The sequence below is a fragment of the Polyergus mexicanus genome, unplaced genomic scaffold (assembly GCF_030449975.1).
Source record: "Polyergus mexicanus isolate NDT 795.1 unplaced genomic scaffold, iyPolMexi1.0 SCAF_15, whole genome shotgun sequence".
NCBI lineage: Eukaryota > Metazoa > Arthropoda > Insecta > Hymenoptera > Formicidae > Polyergus > Polyergus mexicanus.
In genome coordinates this window covers 3,760,811-3,777,462 of record NW_027223335.1, presented here as the reverse complement: position 1 = coordinate 3,777,462, position 16,652 = coordinate 3,760,811, and the positions used below count along the sequence as shown (strand labels likewise).

Genomic DNA, 16,652 nt, shown 5'->3' with positions numbered 1-16,652 from the left:
TTATATATTTTAGTAAACACTCTATTTGTTGCGGTAATATAACGTGATAGTAAAATAATATAAAACATAAATTATCTATATAATATAAAACTACAAATGTATATCTTACAACAGCACTAATGTTACATCCAGGCCTGGAAAGATGAATCAGTGAAAGAACGTAATAAATGTTTTCTAAAAGACAGACGCTTTGCTGCATGTGTCTCAGATTGAATGAAATATTAGTATATATATTTGATTATAGATTAATATCTTATTATTTAATTATATATATATATAAATATAAAATAAAAATCTGCGACTTGATATGAGCTGCATATATTCGAACTCGAATATTTATGCATTACAAAATCAAAACAGTAAATATATATATAATACAAGTCGTATTATCTCAACTGGCACGACAAATTTGAATGTCCCGCGATGTTGATTTTCCTGCGACGCGACGCAGATGTGCCAACGCAAAGAACCAAAATATATATCGTACGTATGTTGCATCATATTGTGCACCGTGTCCTAGAATCAGTGTTGCGAATCTCGTTTTCAAAGCCAAGAGCCCGCGCACATGTCGCGTGCCGCATCGTGAAGTCAAATCGTTAGCCCGAGAAGTGACAGTTACGAAAGCACGCGTTGCGCGAAGCGATCTTATCCCGTGTACGTTGTGAACGATGAACGGCTATAGTTGCTACGGCATTCGCGACTGCGTCGTTATCATTGAACTCGTCGTAGCTGTGCCGTTGTTTCGATGATCCTGTTCGTATTCATACGAACTCGGTAGGTCAAAGTAGCGCCGAAGAATCGACCGCGCACTTTTAAGGTTATCTTTGCTTTTGGCGGGTTCCACGACGTACACGCGACATCCGTTGCTACGTCTTCTCCAGTAGTGCAAGCGCTCGCATCCCATGCTCGTTTTTCACCTTTTACGTCCGCGTTCTTCGTGCTGCGTGTTATGTGAATTATGAGAACGGAATGCCCGCAGGCGGTAACAGTCGTTTCCGCGGTTACCCAGCGCGGATGTCCGAGCGGCAACAGCTCGCGTTACTTTTACAAATGACATCTCAGGAAATGGTGTCAGGTAAGAGATAGATAAATAGAATGAGGAAGAGAGAAAGAAAATAAAACTGAAACTGCGCGATCGACATACGAAGAGTTCAGGGGGGAAAATGCTCAAAGTCACTTTGTATGTCAATTTTGCAGTACAATATTTTTAAAGTTTGCGTATTTTTTTTTAAATAAGACCAATGTTATATTGTTCTGGAGCATTTAAAATAATCTTGATTACAGTAGTAACTTACGTGGTATGTAATTTTATTTTACTATAACACTGTATTATATAATATAAGCTTGTACTCTATTTATTTTATTGTATGCATGCGTATATATATATATGTGTGTGTGTGTGTGTGTGTGTGTGTGTGTGTGTGTGTGTGTGTGTGTGTGTGTGTGTGTGTGTGTGTGTAATACATATTAACTCTAGTTCTTCGTGTTTTCAGAACCAATTAAATTAAAATTACACACGCACTCTTAATATTTGAACTGTCAAATGCATTATTCAGCCATAACAGGCTTTTATTGGTATAAAGTAATATGTATAGCGCAGCGTTGAGATAACCAATCAGCATCGCGGACAAGAGGCAACAATAATTCCGAGTATCGATTTAACATATCTTTTTTAAAAGTGGATGGACTCGATGAGAATTGCACACAGAGTGCAAAAAAAATAAGGTCCAAACAAAAGACACACGCGCAACGCGGTGTAAACAGTTATGATGGCTACTAATTTCCATCGACGTAAATTTGATTTTACGCTGCACTAGGTGCGAATTAATGCTTCGGTGGAAATTAGACCAGTCTTGTGCTCGACGTGCGCGTGTGAATATTGCGCATCATAGCACAGCACTGCGATGGGGAGAAGCAGAGAAAGGCAGTGTCTGCTGTCCGCCTGAATCAAGCGTCGTCGAGACGCGCTGCGCAACATGGCCGTCAGTTCGCGAGAAGCCGCGTTCGCGTACATGTCGGGCGTACATTTACGTACGGAATTACTCTGGCAAATCGTCAGATGTCGCCGTATGTGCTTTAACCCCGTGTTGAATTTGTCCCGCATGGCAATTTTCTCATTAGTTTAGTGAAAATCAAAAGGAAGATTCAATTTGTCGTATCATCGATGACATACGACCACTCGGGGGAGCAAAGCGGGGGACGGGGAATAGGAAGGGGGAGGGGGGGAAGGAATGATTGTGACATCGATCGAATGCGCGAAAACGAAGAGGTATAATACTAGCCGAATTTTGATACCAATATTGCACATGAGAATAACGACAAAGATCCATCGATCACACGTTAAAACAATCATTGGTTATAGCAATATTTCCATATGCGCAATCAACTTCTGCCAATTAAATCGTCAATTGATTAGCCGTAATCATGCAGAAAATAAAAAATTGGTGCACTCACGGAACCGCGCAATTCCTTCGATAGGATTAACAATTGCGGTGATTTTACCTTCGTCGGAGAGCTATGGGTTCATACTAAGAACCTCTTCATCGTATTATTGAGGAGAATTGTACTGAATTGTAGAAATACTCAAAACCGACATTTGTTTGAAATATCGCGCCCATACTAAACTAATTAATCAATTAAACTAATCAATTAAGGAGAGACGGTCTCTTCTAACCTTACGCTGATGCACCATTGTGCCACGTTAAAAGTATCCGATAGATCCGCCATATCGTTCATATCGTCAACGACGCTCGGCTATTCCGTGGGAAAGACTCCCTCCCCGGAGAAACCCGGATCCTTTTTCGAATTCATTCATAGGAACAGACGTTGCAGGCACTGCTGGTTTACCTGACAAGAGTACAACAACTACTCTCGACAAACCGTGCTCTCCTTCCGAGACGTCAACATCAGTGACAACAGCAACAGCAGCAGCAGCAGCGCCGTCAAGCGAACAAGAAGAGCAACAATTGCAGCAGCAACCGCTTTATCAATACCATACGCAGTACCAACAGCAACAGCAGCAACGCGCAGGCGGAAATACTGCAGCCGCTGCATCGCACGTTGCTGAGGACAGTGGAGCCTCCTGTGAGATGCGGAGAACACCACCACAAAATAAAGGTAAAAAAAATTCCTCTTTCTTTTTCTCAAAAACTAGAAATTTGTTTGCTTTTTTTACTGTCTGCATAAAAAAATGAAATTTTTACATATAAAGCAATAAAATGGAAAGAATAAAAGATACAAATAACGATTAACGCAAAAATTAAAACTGATAAAATAGGCTCCGAAATATTAACAATTTAGAACGAAGTAGAATAGGCAATTAGGAGCCAGCGCAGCGTATAGGGTGCAATTGATTTTATTAAAGAGAGAAAAACATATATAATAAAATTAGCGAACATTTCGGTCTTTTTCTGAGACCATCCTCGGCGCGAACAAAAATAATAAATATGAATTTACATAGTGTTAAATAAAATTAGACATTAAAATACTCTACTGGCCTGTATCTTAATTCAGTACTGTAAATATGTGGAATTTATTAACATTAAAGTTGCCTCTTGTAAATTTTATAACTGATGTTATTTTATGTAACGTGAACAAACATATTAAAATTACATCAAGCCAGTTTACAGAATATAATTTCCTAATTAAGAAACATAGTAATGTTTCGATATTAAATAAACATGATCTCATTAATACTTTAATATTTAAATTTACATACACATATTAGAGCATATGTGATAAATACTTATATGCCCCGATATGTAAAATTCATATGTTAAGTATTGATAACTTTTTATATGTATACATAAAAACATTGCTAGTCTCGCTATAACTGCATGTATGTGCATCTATATTCATGTTAAAAAAAATATGTTTTCATAAAGATAAAAAAAATGCCAAATCTGCCTGTTTGAAATGTTATTCCACAAAGAAGTATGTTATTACTATTATGTATATATACTTTACGTTAAAAATTTTCAAAAAAAGATAGAAGAAGGCATAAATTTACGCGATTTTTCAAAAAAGAAACTATTATACAAAAAATATTACTTTATTGTACATTTTATTAATTAAAGTTTTATTGCTTTTTCTACAAAATGGTAATGATATCATAAAATTGCATTAATTGAGAAAATTATGCATATTATAGAATTTAATTTTTTTTTATTATATTTTTTATTATTTATTCAAATTTATTTCAATTTATTAAAATTGTGTTATTAAATAAAATGTAGACTTCAACAATTTTTATAATACTTGATCTAACGTAGGACCACAGAGACTAGCGATGACAAATTTTAATTCTATCTTTACAATAAAGATGTTGATTATCAAACAAAGACTTGACCGCACACATACTACACGAACGCACAAACGAGCATTTATAGAGATAAATGACTATTGCGGATAAAAATGGAAAAGACAATTTTAACGTGCAAATTTGTCTCTATATTATATAAAAGAATATGATTTGGTCTCTTATAAAATAAACTTAGCATAATCTTCTGCAAAATCATAATTGAACTTATTGGCGAACTGGTAGCATTTTTCTGTGTTTATAAAGAAAAGTCATATTACCACGATATAAATAGATTGTAACATTTGTTATATTACCAAGTTACTTCTATATTATATGTATAATAGTATGCTTTACAATGTATTTAAGTAAAGCGGCGTACAAAACTTTTCTTTAGATATATTATATATATATATATATATGTTTAGATTTTACATGTTTTAATCTTAAGGAAGGAAATTAGAAAAAAGACGACCCCGAAGGATGGATGTTGGAATATTTCGAAAATGTTGAATGTGATATGGATTCAGCATTTTTTGGATTCTGATTTTTGCGACTGGAGGAGAGAACTTTTTCGTATTTGAAATAGCGGACATCTTCATCGAATATGATTAATTACCAAGAACTGGGATTCAGAACGATCTATTCCGTAATGAACTAAATTCGAATTTAGATTATAATGATTGCTTCTAATCCTGTGTGTTGGACATGACTATTTCTTCTCTGCTAAGGCCTAATATATAAAACCAGATTTTATTAAACGAAGACTAATAGAGATTAAAATATTGTTCTTCTTTGAAAATATAATAAAATGAAAAAATAAAATAAATATGAAATGCGAATACGGATGATATATACGAGTACGAAATACACGGATGCGAATGCGAAATACAAATGCTGATATAAATGCGATTGCGTAATGCGGGTACAAATACAAGCAATAGCGCCGAATAGCGGCATAAAAGTGAATCTGGATAAAACTCGACGTTTTGCTAAGACCAAAACAACGACGACGATAATACTATCGCACGAATCGATAATTAATAGCACACGATACAGAAACGAGCGATGAATAATTAAAAATATTGCACTATATATATAACATACTGGAAAGCGCATAAATGAAGATTTTACTCAATGACCTCGAGCTGAGAAAGATTGTTGCTAAGAGGCGATGCTGTTTCTATTTCTATATTGGAGAAATAGAGAGCGAAATAGAATGTTTCTAGAGACAGTACATATTAAAGAGACAAAGAGAGCGCCATCCGTTAAAGATCGACTATTTTTATGATGGCTCTCTTCTCTCTTTCAGTATATTATATTTTATATGAAAATTTTAACATTAAGACTTTAATACGTCTCTGCTTTCACAAACCAATAATAGACACTTATGTAATTGAGGCCTAAGCCTAAGGTATCGATCAAGCCTACTGATCAAGCTTAACAAAGACGGGGTGATATAGTCACTCAAGCACGATTATTTTCGACAATAAGGGCTAATTTCAAGTTTGGTTAGATAAACCAACGGTTAAAATTAGCAGGATGGCGAACAGAAAATAAAAGTTAAGGAAAACCAAGCATTCATGTCATTTCAGGTAACCATCCCGTTAATTTTAATCGTCGGTTTATCTAACCGGACTTGGGGAAATTGGCCCTTAATTGACCATATGACTTGGCGCATATTTTACAATTGGACTTAATTATTTCATAGTCGTATGGGTCATCGTCGCGTTAGCCCCGATATTTGAATTGAAGGTGAACTTTGGAGAAATCTACAATACTTTCTAGCCTTAGCTGGCAAGGACGAGAAGGAATGAGATAATACAAAGATGCAAATAGCATGCAAGAAGAAGAGGGCATCGGATAAGGAGAGGGAAGGCAAATCGACGAAGGAGAAAGAATGAGTAGAGGAGGAAGAACCAGGGAGGGGAATGCTGACTGGCAAGTACGTGGGACGTGGGACCCGTTTGGCTGCGTCCATCGACACCAGTAGGGTGATCGTATCTCCAGAAGAGGTCTAAACTCAAAGACAGTGAAACAATACAACTTGCAATGGCAAGAATACATGTTTAACACCTAACAATCATCGATTACATATTACGGAATCTACTACGATCAAACATTGACTCGTCGATAGGCGATTATATGTGATATTGATTAATTTTTTGAGGCTTATTGTCACGTATGTTTTCGATGCTCAGTGTAATCGGATATTACGTGACTTGGAATTATTCGTGTTATTGAAGATGGACGAGCAATTATGCGAAAAATGAATTAAAGTTCAAGCCGCACACAAATTATGCAAGATAATGGCATCACACGATTCGGATACCGCGGATAGGATTTACAATATTACCAACAATTAAGAGTGCAATCTTAGTGAGTTCTACAACGACTATATACGTATATAATTAATGTGTTATATAAGTATATATATAATATATATAATTCATTTGCTATAATTAATGTATTATAAGTGTGCGTGTGTGTGTATGTATACTTATGATACATTAATTACATATAAATCATCGAATATCCAAAATTCTTTAAAAAAAAAAAAAAAAAATCAATATCATGTTTTTTGTTTGTTCCAACACTGTTTACTTTATTTTTTGTATTTTCTGTTTTATATATACACATTTTACGTTTTGCATCAAAATAAAAATAAAATATTAACATTATTTCTATATCTAGTCATAATAATTAAAACACGACGAGATTGGCGTAAGATTTTTTCGTGATTATTGGAAATAAACTTGGCACTATTTCAGGAATTAATTGTACACTTATAGATGACAATTAGATGCAGTGTAATTCGATGCCTTTAGCATACGAAAAAAATTTATCCGCGACATATATTTCCTCTGATACCTCTAGCTTAAATGATATGCTACTCTTATTGTATTTGTATACAACGTGTGTATGTGTGTGGTTTTACGAAGCGATATCTCATTCGATTTTGATTCTTATTATAGCACATTTTATTATCTTGCTGAGTGATAGTTTATAAACGACATATTATTTTGCTATTATTAATAATAACTACCAGTTTTGATAAAAAAATCTATTATATATTTGATTTTGATAATGGCTTGTTAACTATGTTCATGCTTTAAGACATACTCAATCAATGCATTAATATAAAAAATTATTTAAGAGGGGGAACTAGTGTAACGGTTAAAGAAAAGACTATTTTTAAGGATTTTTTTTCTGGCTCTCTCTCTCTCTTTCCAAATCACTTTATTAACATCACGAAGTACATAATTTCAACTACTTTTTGTGAAATTTTCGTTAAAAAATATTAATATTTATAGCTACAATAGCCAATAGTGTGAGCCGCCTTAAAAAAAAATATGTAAAATAGGCGTATGCGTAGCGAGCCAACGGAAACTCTGAAACAAAACAAAAACAAGTATTTTTTGAGACAATAAATTGAAAAAAGTTTCAAAAATCGGTGAAAAATCGACCTGTTCTTAACGTTACGGGGGAAAAAAAACGAAAATTCCGTACGTGCAAATTTATATTTTCTAAGAACAACAGCAATCAGTTAAAACATAATGTTCACTTTTCACAGTATGTCTACAAAAAATAAAAAAAAAATAACGTTTTGTTCTCTCTGTAGTCGATAGATCGGGAACTGGGCAGTCTGGAAGCTCGCCGAGGGTGACGCTTCGACTTAACCAGGTGCGAGGAGCGAGGGATGAAAAGAAAGGGGCATCAAATTCCCGTCAGGGCGTCATGAGTACACAAGTATATATACCAACATTTGTATACGTATAAGTTGATTCTATTGCGACGAATAATGTAAAAAAAAAATCAGTTTCAAGAGAAGTAATGCAATCTTGCAATATTTATATTAATCGTTAATTGCTGCCTATATTTAATCAGCGCATACATTGATATAATTTTTTGTACGTAAATAAGTACAATATATATATTTTAGAGATGTTGTTGAAACGTTGCCTGAAATTTTTATTAGCTTCAGTTGTTAAATAAATAGAAGAGTTGTTTAGAAGTATTAATTATTAATTATTAATTGTATAATTAGAAGCTTACATTAGAAATCGCAAAGATTATTTGATCTTTTTGAATTTTCTCAATGCTATATATGAAATATTATCGATTTCATGAAATTGTAACTTTTATAATTAGAAATTTGTAAAGAATATAGAGAGAATTTAGAAAGAATATAGAGTCTCCCCCCCCCTCTCCTCCTTTCACTCCGCGCGTTTATGTTTCATCTTGATAAGTATTTAACGTTTAATAATTTAATAAGAACATACTTTTGAAATTTGATTTGCTCCCGCATATTAATTTCTATATGATCTATTTTTAGTTTATTGATAAATAAAAAAAAGTTTATTGATAAATAATGCAGGGTCAAAGCTCCATGGAGACTTCATCGAAGACATCAGCCAATACGTCGTCGGCAAGCGGAAATGCAATTTCGGGTACTAGCACATCTGGCAATGCATCATCTACCGATAACGGTGACATATACGAGTTTAAAAGCTCGAAAGAGCCGACACCGGTGAGAGGCGCAAGCTCCTCTCCGAATCCTAATCCGGACAAAGATAAGGATGGTGGCAGTAAGTCTTCGAATGGCCAGAATAACGGTGGTGATAATAATGCATCCACTGCTAATGGTTTGTCAATATCTGTAAATGAAGCGATAACGACACCATTGACTTCCGACGAAGTTTCAACCGCTTCGATGTCGCCATCGTCGAAACGTACCTTCGAGGGCGATAACACGGAGGAGCAGGATGAGGAAAATCGTCGCAAGAAACGAAAAGATTCCGAAAACGCGAAAGAGACTGCAAAGAATAACATATTGGGAAGACAAAATATCAATAGGAATACTGTTGGTGGCGGAGAAAAAGTAAGAGTTGATATTATTTGGTAGCATATTCTCTTTTTATGGCGATATATATACATCTTATAATAATTATATAATAATAATATATATAATTGCTTGCAGTGTGTTAAATCAGGTAAACAAGGATCTGGAGTGACATCCGGTAAAGGAAGTCAAAATACTAGTTCTATCAACGCAGATAGAAAGAGTCCTAATAGTTCCTCAATGGCCAGTAGTCCAAAACCTTCGAATACTTCTAGTTCGACAAATATAAAAACTAGTATCCCAGCGCTTGAATCCGATAGCGAGGAGGATCGATCAAAGTGCTCCGATTCTAATATTGCTCCTAAAGTACCGCCTCTAAAGATAGTTATTCCACAAAGTACGGCTTCGGAACAGGAGCAAGGCAATAGAAACGGTAAAAATATTGCAAATAGAAGTCATCAATTACCCTATGTAGTTGCTAGTTCGAACAGCAACGATTCAACTGAGAAAGATCAAAATCAGTCGGTTAGCGGTACAACTAGTCCTACAGAAAGTACTAATACAAAAGCGGAAGATAAAAAGGACTTTGCTGCAACTTTACACGGAGAAGAAAGATCAACACATCATCAAAGAGTATTGAGAAGTTCATACAGGTAACAAAAAAGCTTTATTGCTATCCTAATTCCTCAAATATAGAGAAAGAGACTTGAAATTATCACTTTGTATACATATCATTGCAATATACTATTTTTTTAATTGTAAAAATTAAAATACTTTATTGCAATTTTCAAAATATTTATAATTTATAAATATATTTAATGTGTTTATAAAATTACTTATAAATTTGTACTGTAAAATTTGCATGTATTTTTCTGAATATAAAGTGATATACTTTTTTATTTATACAATTTTGATGCTAGAAATATACTAGATTATATTCGCTGGAATAGAACAGATGTGTATGTAATCAATACATAATAACATAGCAAATTATAGTTAATGATTATTTATTTATGGATGGTTACAATTTTCACAATCATATTATTACAGAACGGGAAATGGTAGTAATGGTTCCACAGCATCGAAAGAAAACACTCCTTCGTCAGGTAATGGAAATTATTCCAACTCGTCGCCATTACCAATTAATACTTCCATAGATCGTTCGAATAACTCTTCACCGCAACAAAGACATCACTCGCCAACGCCTGAAATGATCGGATCCGATGTTAATAAGACTACTTCGTCGGAATCGACAAATACAGGGACTGTCTCAAAGTCTAATACAACTGTGGAAAAGTTGGATAAAAATATGGATGGTCCCGGGAAAAATCAAAAGGATAATGGGACAGAAAATTTGGAGAACATTTCGGTGACTACTTCCTCTACAATGTCTAATACCAGTACACCGGCACCACCTGTAGAACTTCATCCTAGGAAGAGAAAAATGAAACCTAACAAAGAAGCACAACAAGCAGCTACAGCTGCTGCCAGCGAAGCAGTTGAAGCAATTAATACGGGACCAGAAATTCATCCGCATGATCAACCAATCACTAATTGTTATCAATTATTTCTTAATATTAGAAAGCAGGTAAAAAATCATTTAAATTTTTAATGCCAACTTTTATCGAGCCAATTCAATATTTCTATGCCTTTTTATGTTTTTCTTAGAGTTATCTATAATTATTTAAATTAGCTTTGGAAAAGACAGTCAAACTTTGCTATTTATATATATATTTCTATTTCTTACTCTTGACTAGCTTCCGTAAATTAAATTTTTTTCTTTTTATTAATTCTTTCACTTCTACATATTTACCACTTGACTATGTATACATAGAATGAAAACATGTGCATGATATCATAATTTATCTTTCACTTTTTTTTTTTTTTTTTTTTTTTTTTTTTGTTGCATGTATATTTTCATTCTATATATATATACACCAAACTATTAGAATATGATTAGCGAAAGAAAGAAAAAATAAAGAAACTGCTCAATCCTAATATATAAAAAAAATAAAATGTAGTACATAAATTTTGTATATCTTTTACAGATTGAAAGAAGACGAAAAAGCTTATTTCCTGTTCAACCAAAACCTCCTCAAGGTTTTAAGGATTATTTGATGAATCGTTGTACATATGTATTAGCTAGTAATGCAAAAGAGCCAAATGTTAACCCGCCAGCCGGTTTGCATGGAGCTATGAAAGATTTGTATGTTGAACAAGAAAAGGAGCGATATCGTCTAAGAATGCAACATGTGGTTGAAAAAGAGAAATTAGTTTTATCAGTGGAGCAAGAAATTCTTAGAGTTCACGGTAGAGCGGCTAGAGCGCTCGCTAATCAATCTCTTCCCTTTTCTGTTTGTACGATTCTTAAAGACGAAGAGGTTTATAACGTCATTACTCCCGAACAAGAAGAAAAAGATAGAAATGCAAGAAGTAGATACAATGGTAGATTATTCTTAAGTTGGCTTCAAGATGTGGATGACAAATGGGAAAAAATTAAGGTAAAGAATTGAATATCCTGACAGAAATATTTTATGGAAATTATAATGAAATCATATACTGAAATAGTACTTAATCACATACTGAAATCTTAATTGACGTGTTATTAACTCTTCCCTCATTCCTCTTTCTCTCATTGTTTTATATAACCCAGTCATAGCACGGCCATCGAGAGTCTACCCCGAGTCCTACTTCTTCCTCTACATGCATCTCTCTTAGTTCTATTCCTCCTCCTACTCCATCTCTCTTAGATGATTGGAGTAGTCTGGCCTTCATCAGCCCTTTCGGAGCCATCTTATCTGCTTTGCTAGTAACTATGCTCCTTTATGGATCCTCTTCTTTATTTCCAAGTCTTGTAATATTCCAAAAGACTACTTAAAACTTTTTCCTCCTTTCTATCTTCCACTGTTCCAAAACAGAAGCCAAATAAACTCTAGTGTATATATTTGATTTTTATTCTTATTTCTGTTTGTGTGTGTTAATTTCAGGAAGGCATGCTGCTGAGGCATCATAATGAAGCAGAGTCATTGCATGCTGTTCAACAAATGCATTGGGAATGGAAATTGAAAGAAGTTGGGCTCTGTGAATCCAAAATGACTCCTCAGATAGAGGATATTCATGTTCCAATGGTACATGTTTCAGACGATTTTGATTTGTTACCAACAAATTAGTATACAATATCCATACAATTTGAACTGGTGTATTCAACATTTTTCATGTCTTTGAAACAACTTCAAAGATAATGGTTTTAATCTGTGATTTCTCTATCAATGTATGCACTGTAAATCATAGTGACACAACAAAATGCGAACACATATTGTAATGCTATAATATTGTGATTGAAAAACATTTCTTCAAAAAATGGATAACTTATTAGATCATTGCATTATTGTCAAATCTAGATTTTGATTTTAAACAAAAAAAAAAAAAAGATTTTTAGACAAATTAGAATGATTGAAAATTTTATTAAATAAACCGCATATGGCTTTATATTTGCAATTGTTTAACTTTTGACAATATCAGATTACATGATATTAGATTACACTATGCACATATTAATAGATGATATTAGATTACACTATGCCAAAAAATTAGGAGAATACTCTTTCGTTTTATATAGTGAGACAATTAAAATAAAATAACATCAATTCACTTGTATGAAATAAATATTCATGTGCCTTGAATTTTTCATTAAATTAGTCGAAATATTTATAGATTTGTAGTGGTCATTCCTATTATCTTTGACAATGCAGCTTTGCTACATGCTTTTAAGGCTCAGCTATGAAGACTGAAAGTTTGAGATTATACAATAGCTGTAAATTATAAATAAACTCATTGTTTTGGTTTTACCACTAAAAGAGAATTGTATTATAATTGTGATATTTATGTAATCAGCTTGGTGTGCAATATGCATAGAATTTTTTAAAAAGAGGCCAAAATAATTTGTCACTTGATAAATAATTTATAGCTGGCTGCAAATTAAAATGCACTTTGCTAGAAAATCTGTATTTTATTTATTACAAGTATTCAAGAGCCAAATTACAAAATCCAGTTTCGTACTACATTTTTTAAAATAAAAAATATGTCGAAAAAGTTTCAAAAAAATAATAGAAAAAATTAATTTTTCTGGCGCAAAATACGAAAAGAAAATGTTATTAGATCTGTAATAAAGTGCGATTAACTAAATACAGATCATTGAAAAATTACTATAGTGTTATACTAATCGCTTGACAGAAAGAGATAATTATCCTGTCTCTTGCACAGTATATAGATATAGCATTTGTGCAAGTACAAACCAATACACTATACACAGATGTAATCGCTAGAAGCAGAGAGGACGGAGAATCGCCACGCCGCCGTTTTTCGTATGACGCATTATATATGAAAAAAGCTTACAGGTAGGCGTTTTTTTAATCTTCAGCTCTGTTATTTTATGTACGTGTACAAGATTAACCGGCAGAATAAATTTTTTTTTTTTTTTTTTTTTGCAACAAAGGAACATATCAACTTGTTACTTTTCCGTTTATAGCAAAATAATACTTGTTATAATTTCACGTGCTATTCGTTGCACTAATTCAGTCATTTACAAAAATATAATTAAATAACTCGCGCTTCTGTAAAGTCTAAACATTAAACATCCATAAACAGCGAACATCGAATAGATTGGATTACATTCGAAAATCTTGATATTCACCAGGTAGATTAACGTTGGATTGACCAATCAGGACAAAGAACTACTTTGCTGCTTTGATTGATCTGCTTGATTGGTTAATCAAAAGTTACTATACGCGAAGAGCAGATTTACAGATATATCTTTCAAATTACTTTCTCTATGGCTATATGAGAAATAAATAATTATATGGAAGTGCTTCTTCTAATATGTATTGTGTTCATGTTCAATGTGATTATGTAAATATTTACATGTTATTACATTTTATATATAAAATAAATATTACATATAAGTATTATATATTATTATATGTATATATGAAATGCTTTATAAATAATAAAAATCAATGGTCAACCATGGTCAATTAACGAACAAGTTAGATTCAAACTACTATTTCGATATCCTTTATAGATTATGTTGTTCATATCAAGAAGTTTATGTCAGAGAAACATTCAGCGAAGTGCAACAAACCATTTCGTTATTCGTCCCATAAAAAATCACTGCTATTCCTGGCAACGTAAAAAACTTCTTAATCAAAATACAATTGACCGCAGAAAACTACAATGTATAACACTGCAAAAATGCTACTTTCGCACTACACAAAGCTTGTATATTCCACCGTTCGTGGCAATGTTTTTACGTCCTGCTTTACGCATTGGCGCATTCTTAATGGGGCGCACAATAAAAAAATGGTGGGCACGCAAGTCTGAAAAAGAAAAGGGAGAATACAAACAATGGGTCAAGGATAGGAGCAATATAATTTTAGGTGAGTTTACATAATGCTAAATAATTTTATTATAACAACTTTGTATCGTTATATATTCATTATTTGAAATTGTTCCCAAGGTTGCTTTGGATTATATGGCCTTATATTGTTTATTTATTATATAACACATCTCGAAACTGATCCGTTGACAAAACGTTCAAGATTTATAATCTTTAACAAGGAACAGGAGAAACAATTAGGAAAGATGGTTCTTGAAGTTGTAAGTATAAACAATACACTTTTTAAAAAGTATATTAGAGAGGGGATATTGTTTATGAAAATATTTCTCAAGTTTATATTATATCACGTAATCTCTCTTATTTCAGCATTTAGAAGCTCATAAAAAAGATTTAGTACTTAAGACTCATCCAGCTTACAAGACACTTCTAAGGGTGATTGAAAAAATTTTGGCAGCTAATAAAGATTTAAAATCCATAAGAGATACACAATGGACTTTAACTGTTATTAATACGCCACTATCAAACTCATACATCTTGCCAGTAAATATATGAATATTATACAGCAATACATATTTGATAAGATTTCCAAATATTATTTTTATCCCTTCTGTGTTCTCTTAGGGTGGAAATATCTTTGTATCCTTAGATATCTTAAAAATGATTGAAAATGATGATCAATTAGGTATTGTTTTGGCTCATGAAATGGCTCACTCGTTACTCTCACATTCGGTAAGTAATATTATAAAATCTTGGATATTAATTATATTCTTCATGTAATGAAATTACAATTGCTGATTTCTGAACAGCTTGAAGCATTGTCTGATCAGTTATTGTGGGACTTTTTAATAGCAATACCTATATTATTAGTTTGGGCATTATTTCCTGATATAGCAGCTGCTATAATTCACATGATAGGAGAACGAATTGTGAATATCATGTACAAACTCCCATATAGTAGAGTCTTGGAGAATGAAGCTGATGAAGTAGGACTTAGATTAGCTGCGAAGGTATAATGTTACATTAATAGCATAATAGCATAATAGCTTAATATTAGATTTTACATCTTGTATTATTGCTTATTTTATATTATTAAAAATTAATTATTATTCATGACTAATAGGCACATCTATTCTTTACAGGCTTGTATTGATATTCGTGAAGCAGTTGTCTTTTGGGCTACAATGAGGACGCTTACGGAAATGCATCTATTGCCTCCAGAATTACCATGGATATCATCACATCCTAGTCACGGAGACAGAGAGAAGAATTTAAATGAAGAAATGACAAAAGCAATAGAATTACGAAAGGATTCAGGAGTATGTTATTTAGCTTATATGCATTATATTAACACTATCATTATTGCTATAAACTTTTATAAACTATCTATTACAAATCATATTATTTTTTATTAATTTAGTACACATAAAAATTTTTAATTTAATATGATTTGCAGTGTCCAGTATTGCCTGCAGTAGATCCAAGAAATAAGTTCTACGAACGATCGGCAAAGGAACAGGAAATTTACTTCAGACAGAAAGGAATCATTTCATGAAGATTTAAAGATTAAATACTTTCGTCAGATTAACGTGCCTATTCAACAAATATAGTTTTTTCCAAAAGTTGACATATTTTTAAACTGTGAATCAAGTAAATGATGAATAATAATATTATATAACCTATTTATTTTTTTCGGTATAGTGAAAAATGTGGTTTATATTCATATATATAAAAACAGTATATATACATACGTATACATACATACATATATATATATATATATATATATAATGATATTGATTTAAATATTATTAAAATATATCTGTATAAATATAGTTTATGAATATTGTATAATATTATGTTCAATAATACTATTCGGAATTGTTTTATCTTAATTTATCTGGTTTATTAATTAATTTATTTTCACAAAATATATATTAGTCATTTTAAATAATAAGTTTTATATTGTATAAATAAAACATATTTTTTAAAATAAATGTACAATATATGAATTATTTATGTTTATGTAATTTTCTATTGATTCTTTTTACGTCATTATTAACTATATACAATATATCATATAGAAAATTTTTTTTCTATACATGCATATATGTGTGTGT

General features: G+C 32.4%; 2 protein-coding genes across 6 annotated transcripts; both read left to right on the top strand.

The window, feature by feature from the left end:
* The first annotated feature begins 508 nt into the window (after nt 1-508).
* LOC138939691 (ankyrin repeat domain-containing protein 12) lies at nt 509-12,695 on the top strand. Of its 5 annotated transcripts, none has more exons than XM_070307756.1 (8): nt 509-1,075; nt 2,824-3,117; nt 7,920-8,047; nt 8,676-9,179; nt 9,279-9,793; nt 10,191-10,728; nt 11,189-11,641; nt 12,128-12,695. In XM_070307756.1, exons 1-8 carry the CDS (start codon nt 970-972, stop codon nt 12,308-12,310), a joined length of 2,721 nt encoding a protein of 906 aa, XP_070163857.1. In that variant the 5' UTR covers nt 509-969; the 3' UTR covers nt 12,311-12,695. The 5 variants fall into 5 exon arrangements, with proteins under 5 accessions (XP_070163857.1, XP_070163858.1, XP_070163861.1 ...); XM_070307757.1 differs by having other exon boundaries at nt 2,833-3,117; nt 12,128-12,694; XM_070307759.1 differs by lacking the exons at nt 509-1,075; nt 2,824-3,117 and adding exons at nt 6,366-6,676; nt 7,612-7,803 and having other exon boundaries at nt 12,128-12,689.
* A 1,283-nt stretch (nt 12,696-13,978) lies between these two features.
* On the top strand, nt 13,979-16,291 carry LOC138939693 (metalloendopeptidase OMA1, mitochondrial-like). Its single transcript, XM_070307761.1, has 8 exons — nt 13,979-14,048; nt 14,221-14,575; nt 14,656-14,795; nt 14,902-15,075; nt 15,157-15,264; nt 15,342-15,542; nt 15,675-15,851; nt 15,989-16,291. Exons 1-8 carry the CDS (start codon nt 14,019-14,021, stop codon nt 16,085-16,087), a joined length of 1,284 nt encoding a protein of 427 aa, XP_070163862.1. The 5' UTR covers nt 13,979-14,018; the 3' UTR covers nt 16,088-16,291.
* The last annotated feature ends 361 nt before the right edge of the window (nt 16,292-16,652 follow it).

What these genes read in the sequence shown, in the direction of transcription:
- LOC138939691 (XM_070307756.1), top strand. Translation starts at nt 970, where the DNA reads ATGCCCGCAGGCGGTAACAGTCGTTTCCGCGGTTACCCAGCGCGGATG. An exon ending in AACACCACCACAAAATAAAG is followed by an intron (nt 3,118 to 7,919) that starts GTAAAAAAAATT and finishes TTCTCTCTGTAG; the next exon opens with TCGATAGATCGGGAACTGGG. An exon ending in GTATTGAGAAGTTCATACAG is followed by an intron (nt 9,794 to 10,190) that starts GTAACAAAAAAG and finishes ATATTATTACAG; the next exon opens with AACGGGAAATGGTAGTAATG.
- LOC138939693 (XM_070307761.1), top strand. Translation starts at nt 14,019, where the DNA reads ATGTATTGTGTTCATGTTCAATGTGATTAT. An exon ending in TAGGAGCAATATAATTTTAG is followed by an intron (nt 14,576 to 14,655) that starts GTGAGTTTACAT and finishes ATTGTTCCCAAG; the next exon opens with GTTGCTTTGGATTATATGGC. An exon ending in GACTTAGATTAGCTGCGAAG is followed by an intron (nt 15,543 to 15,674) that starts GTATAATGTTAC and finishes TATTCTTTACAG; the next exon opens with GCTTGTATTGATATTCGTGA.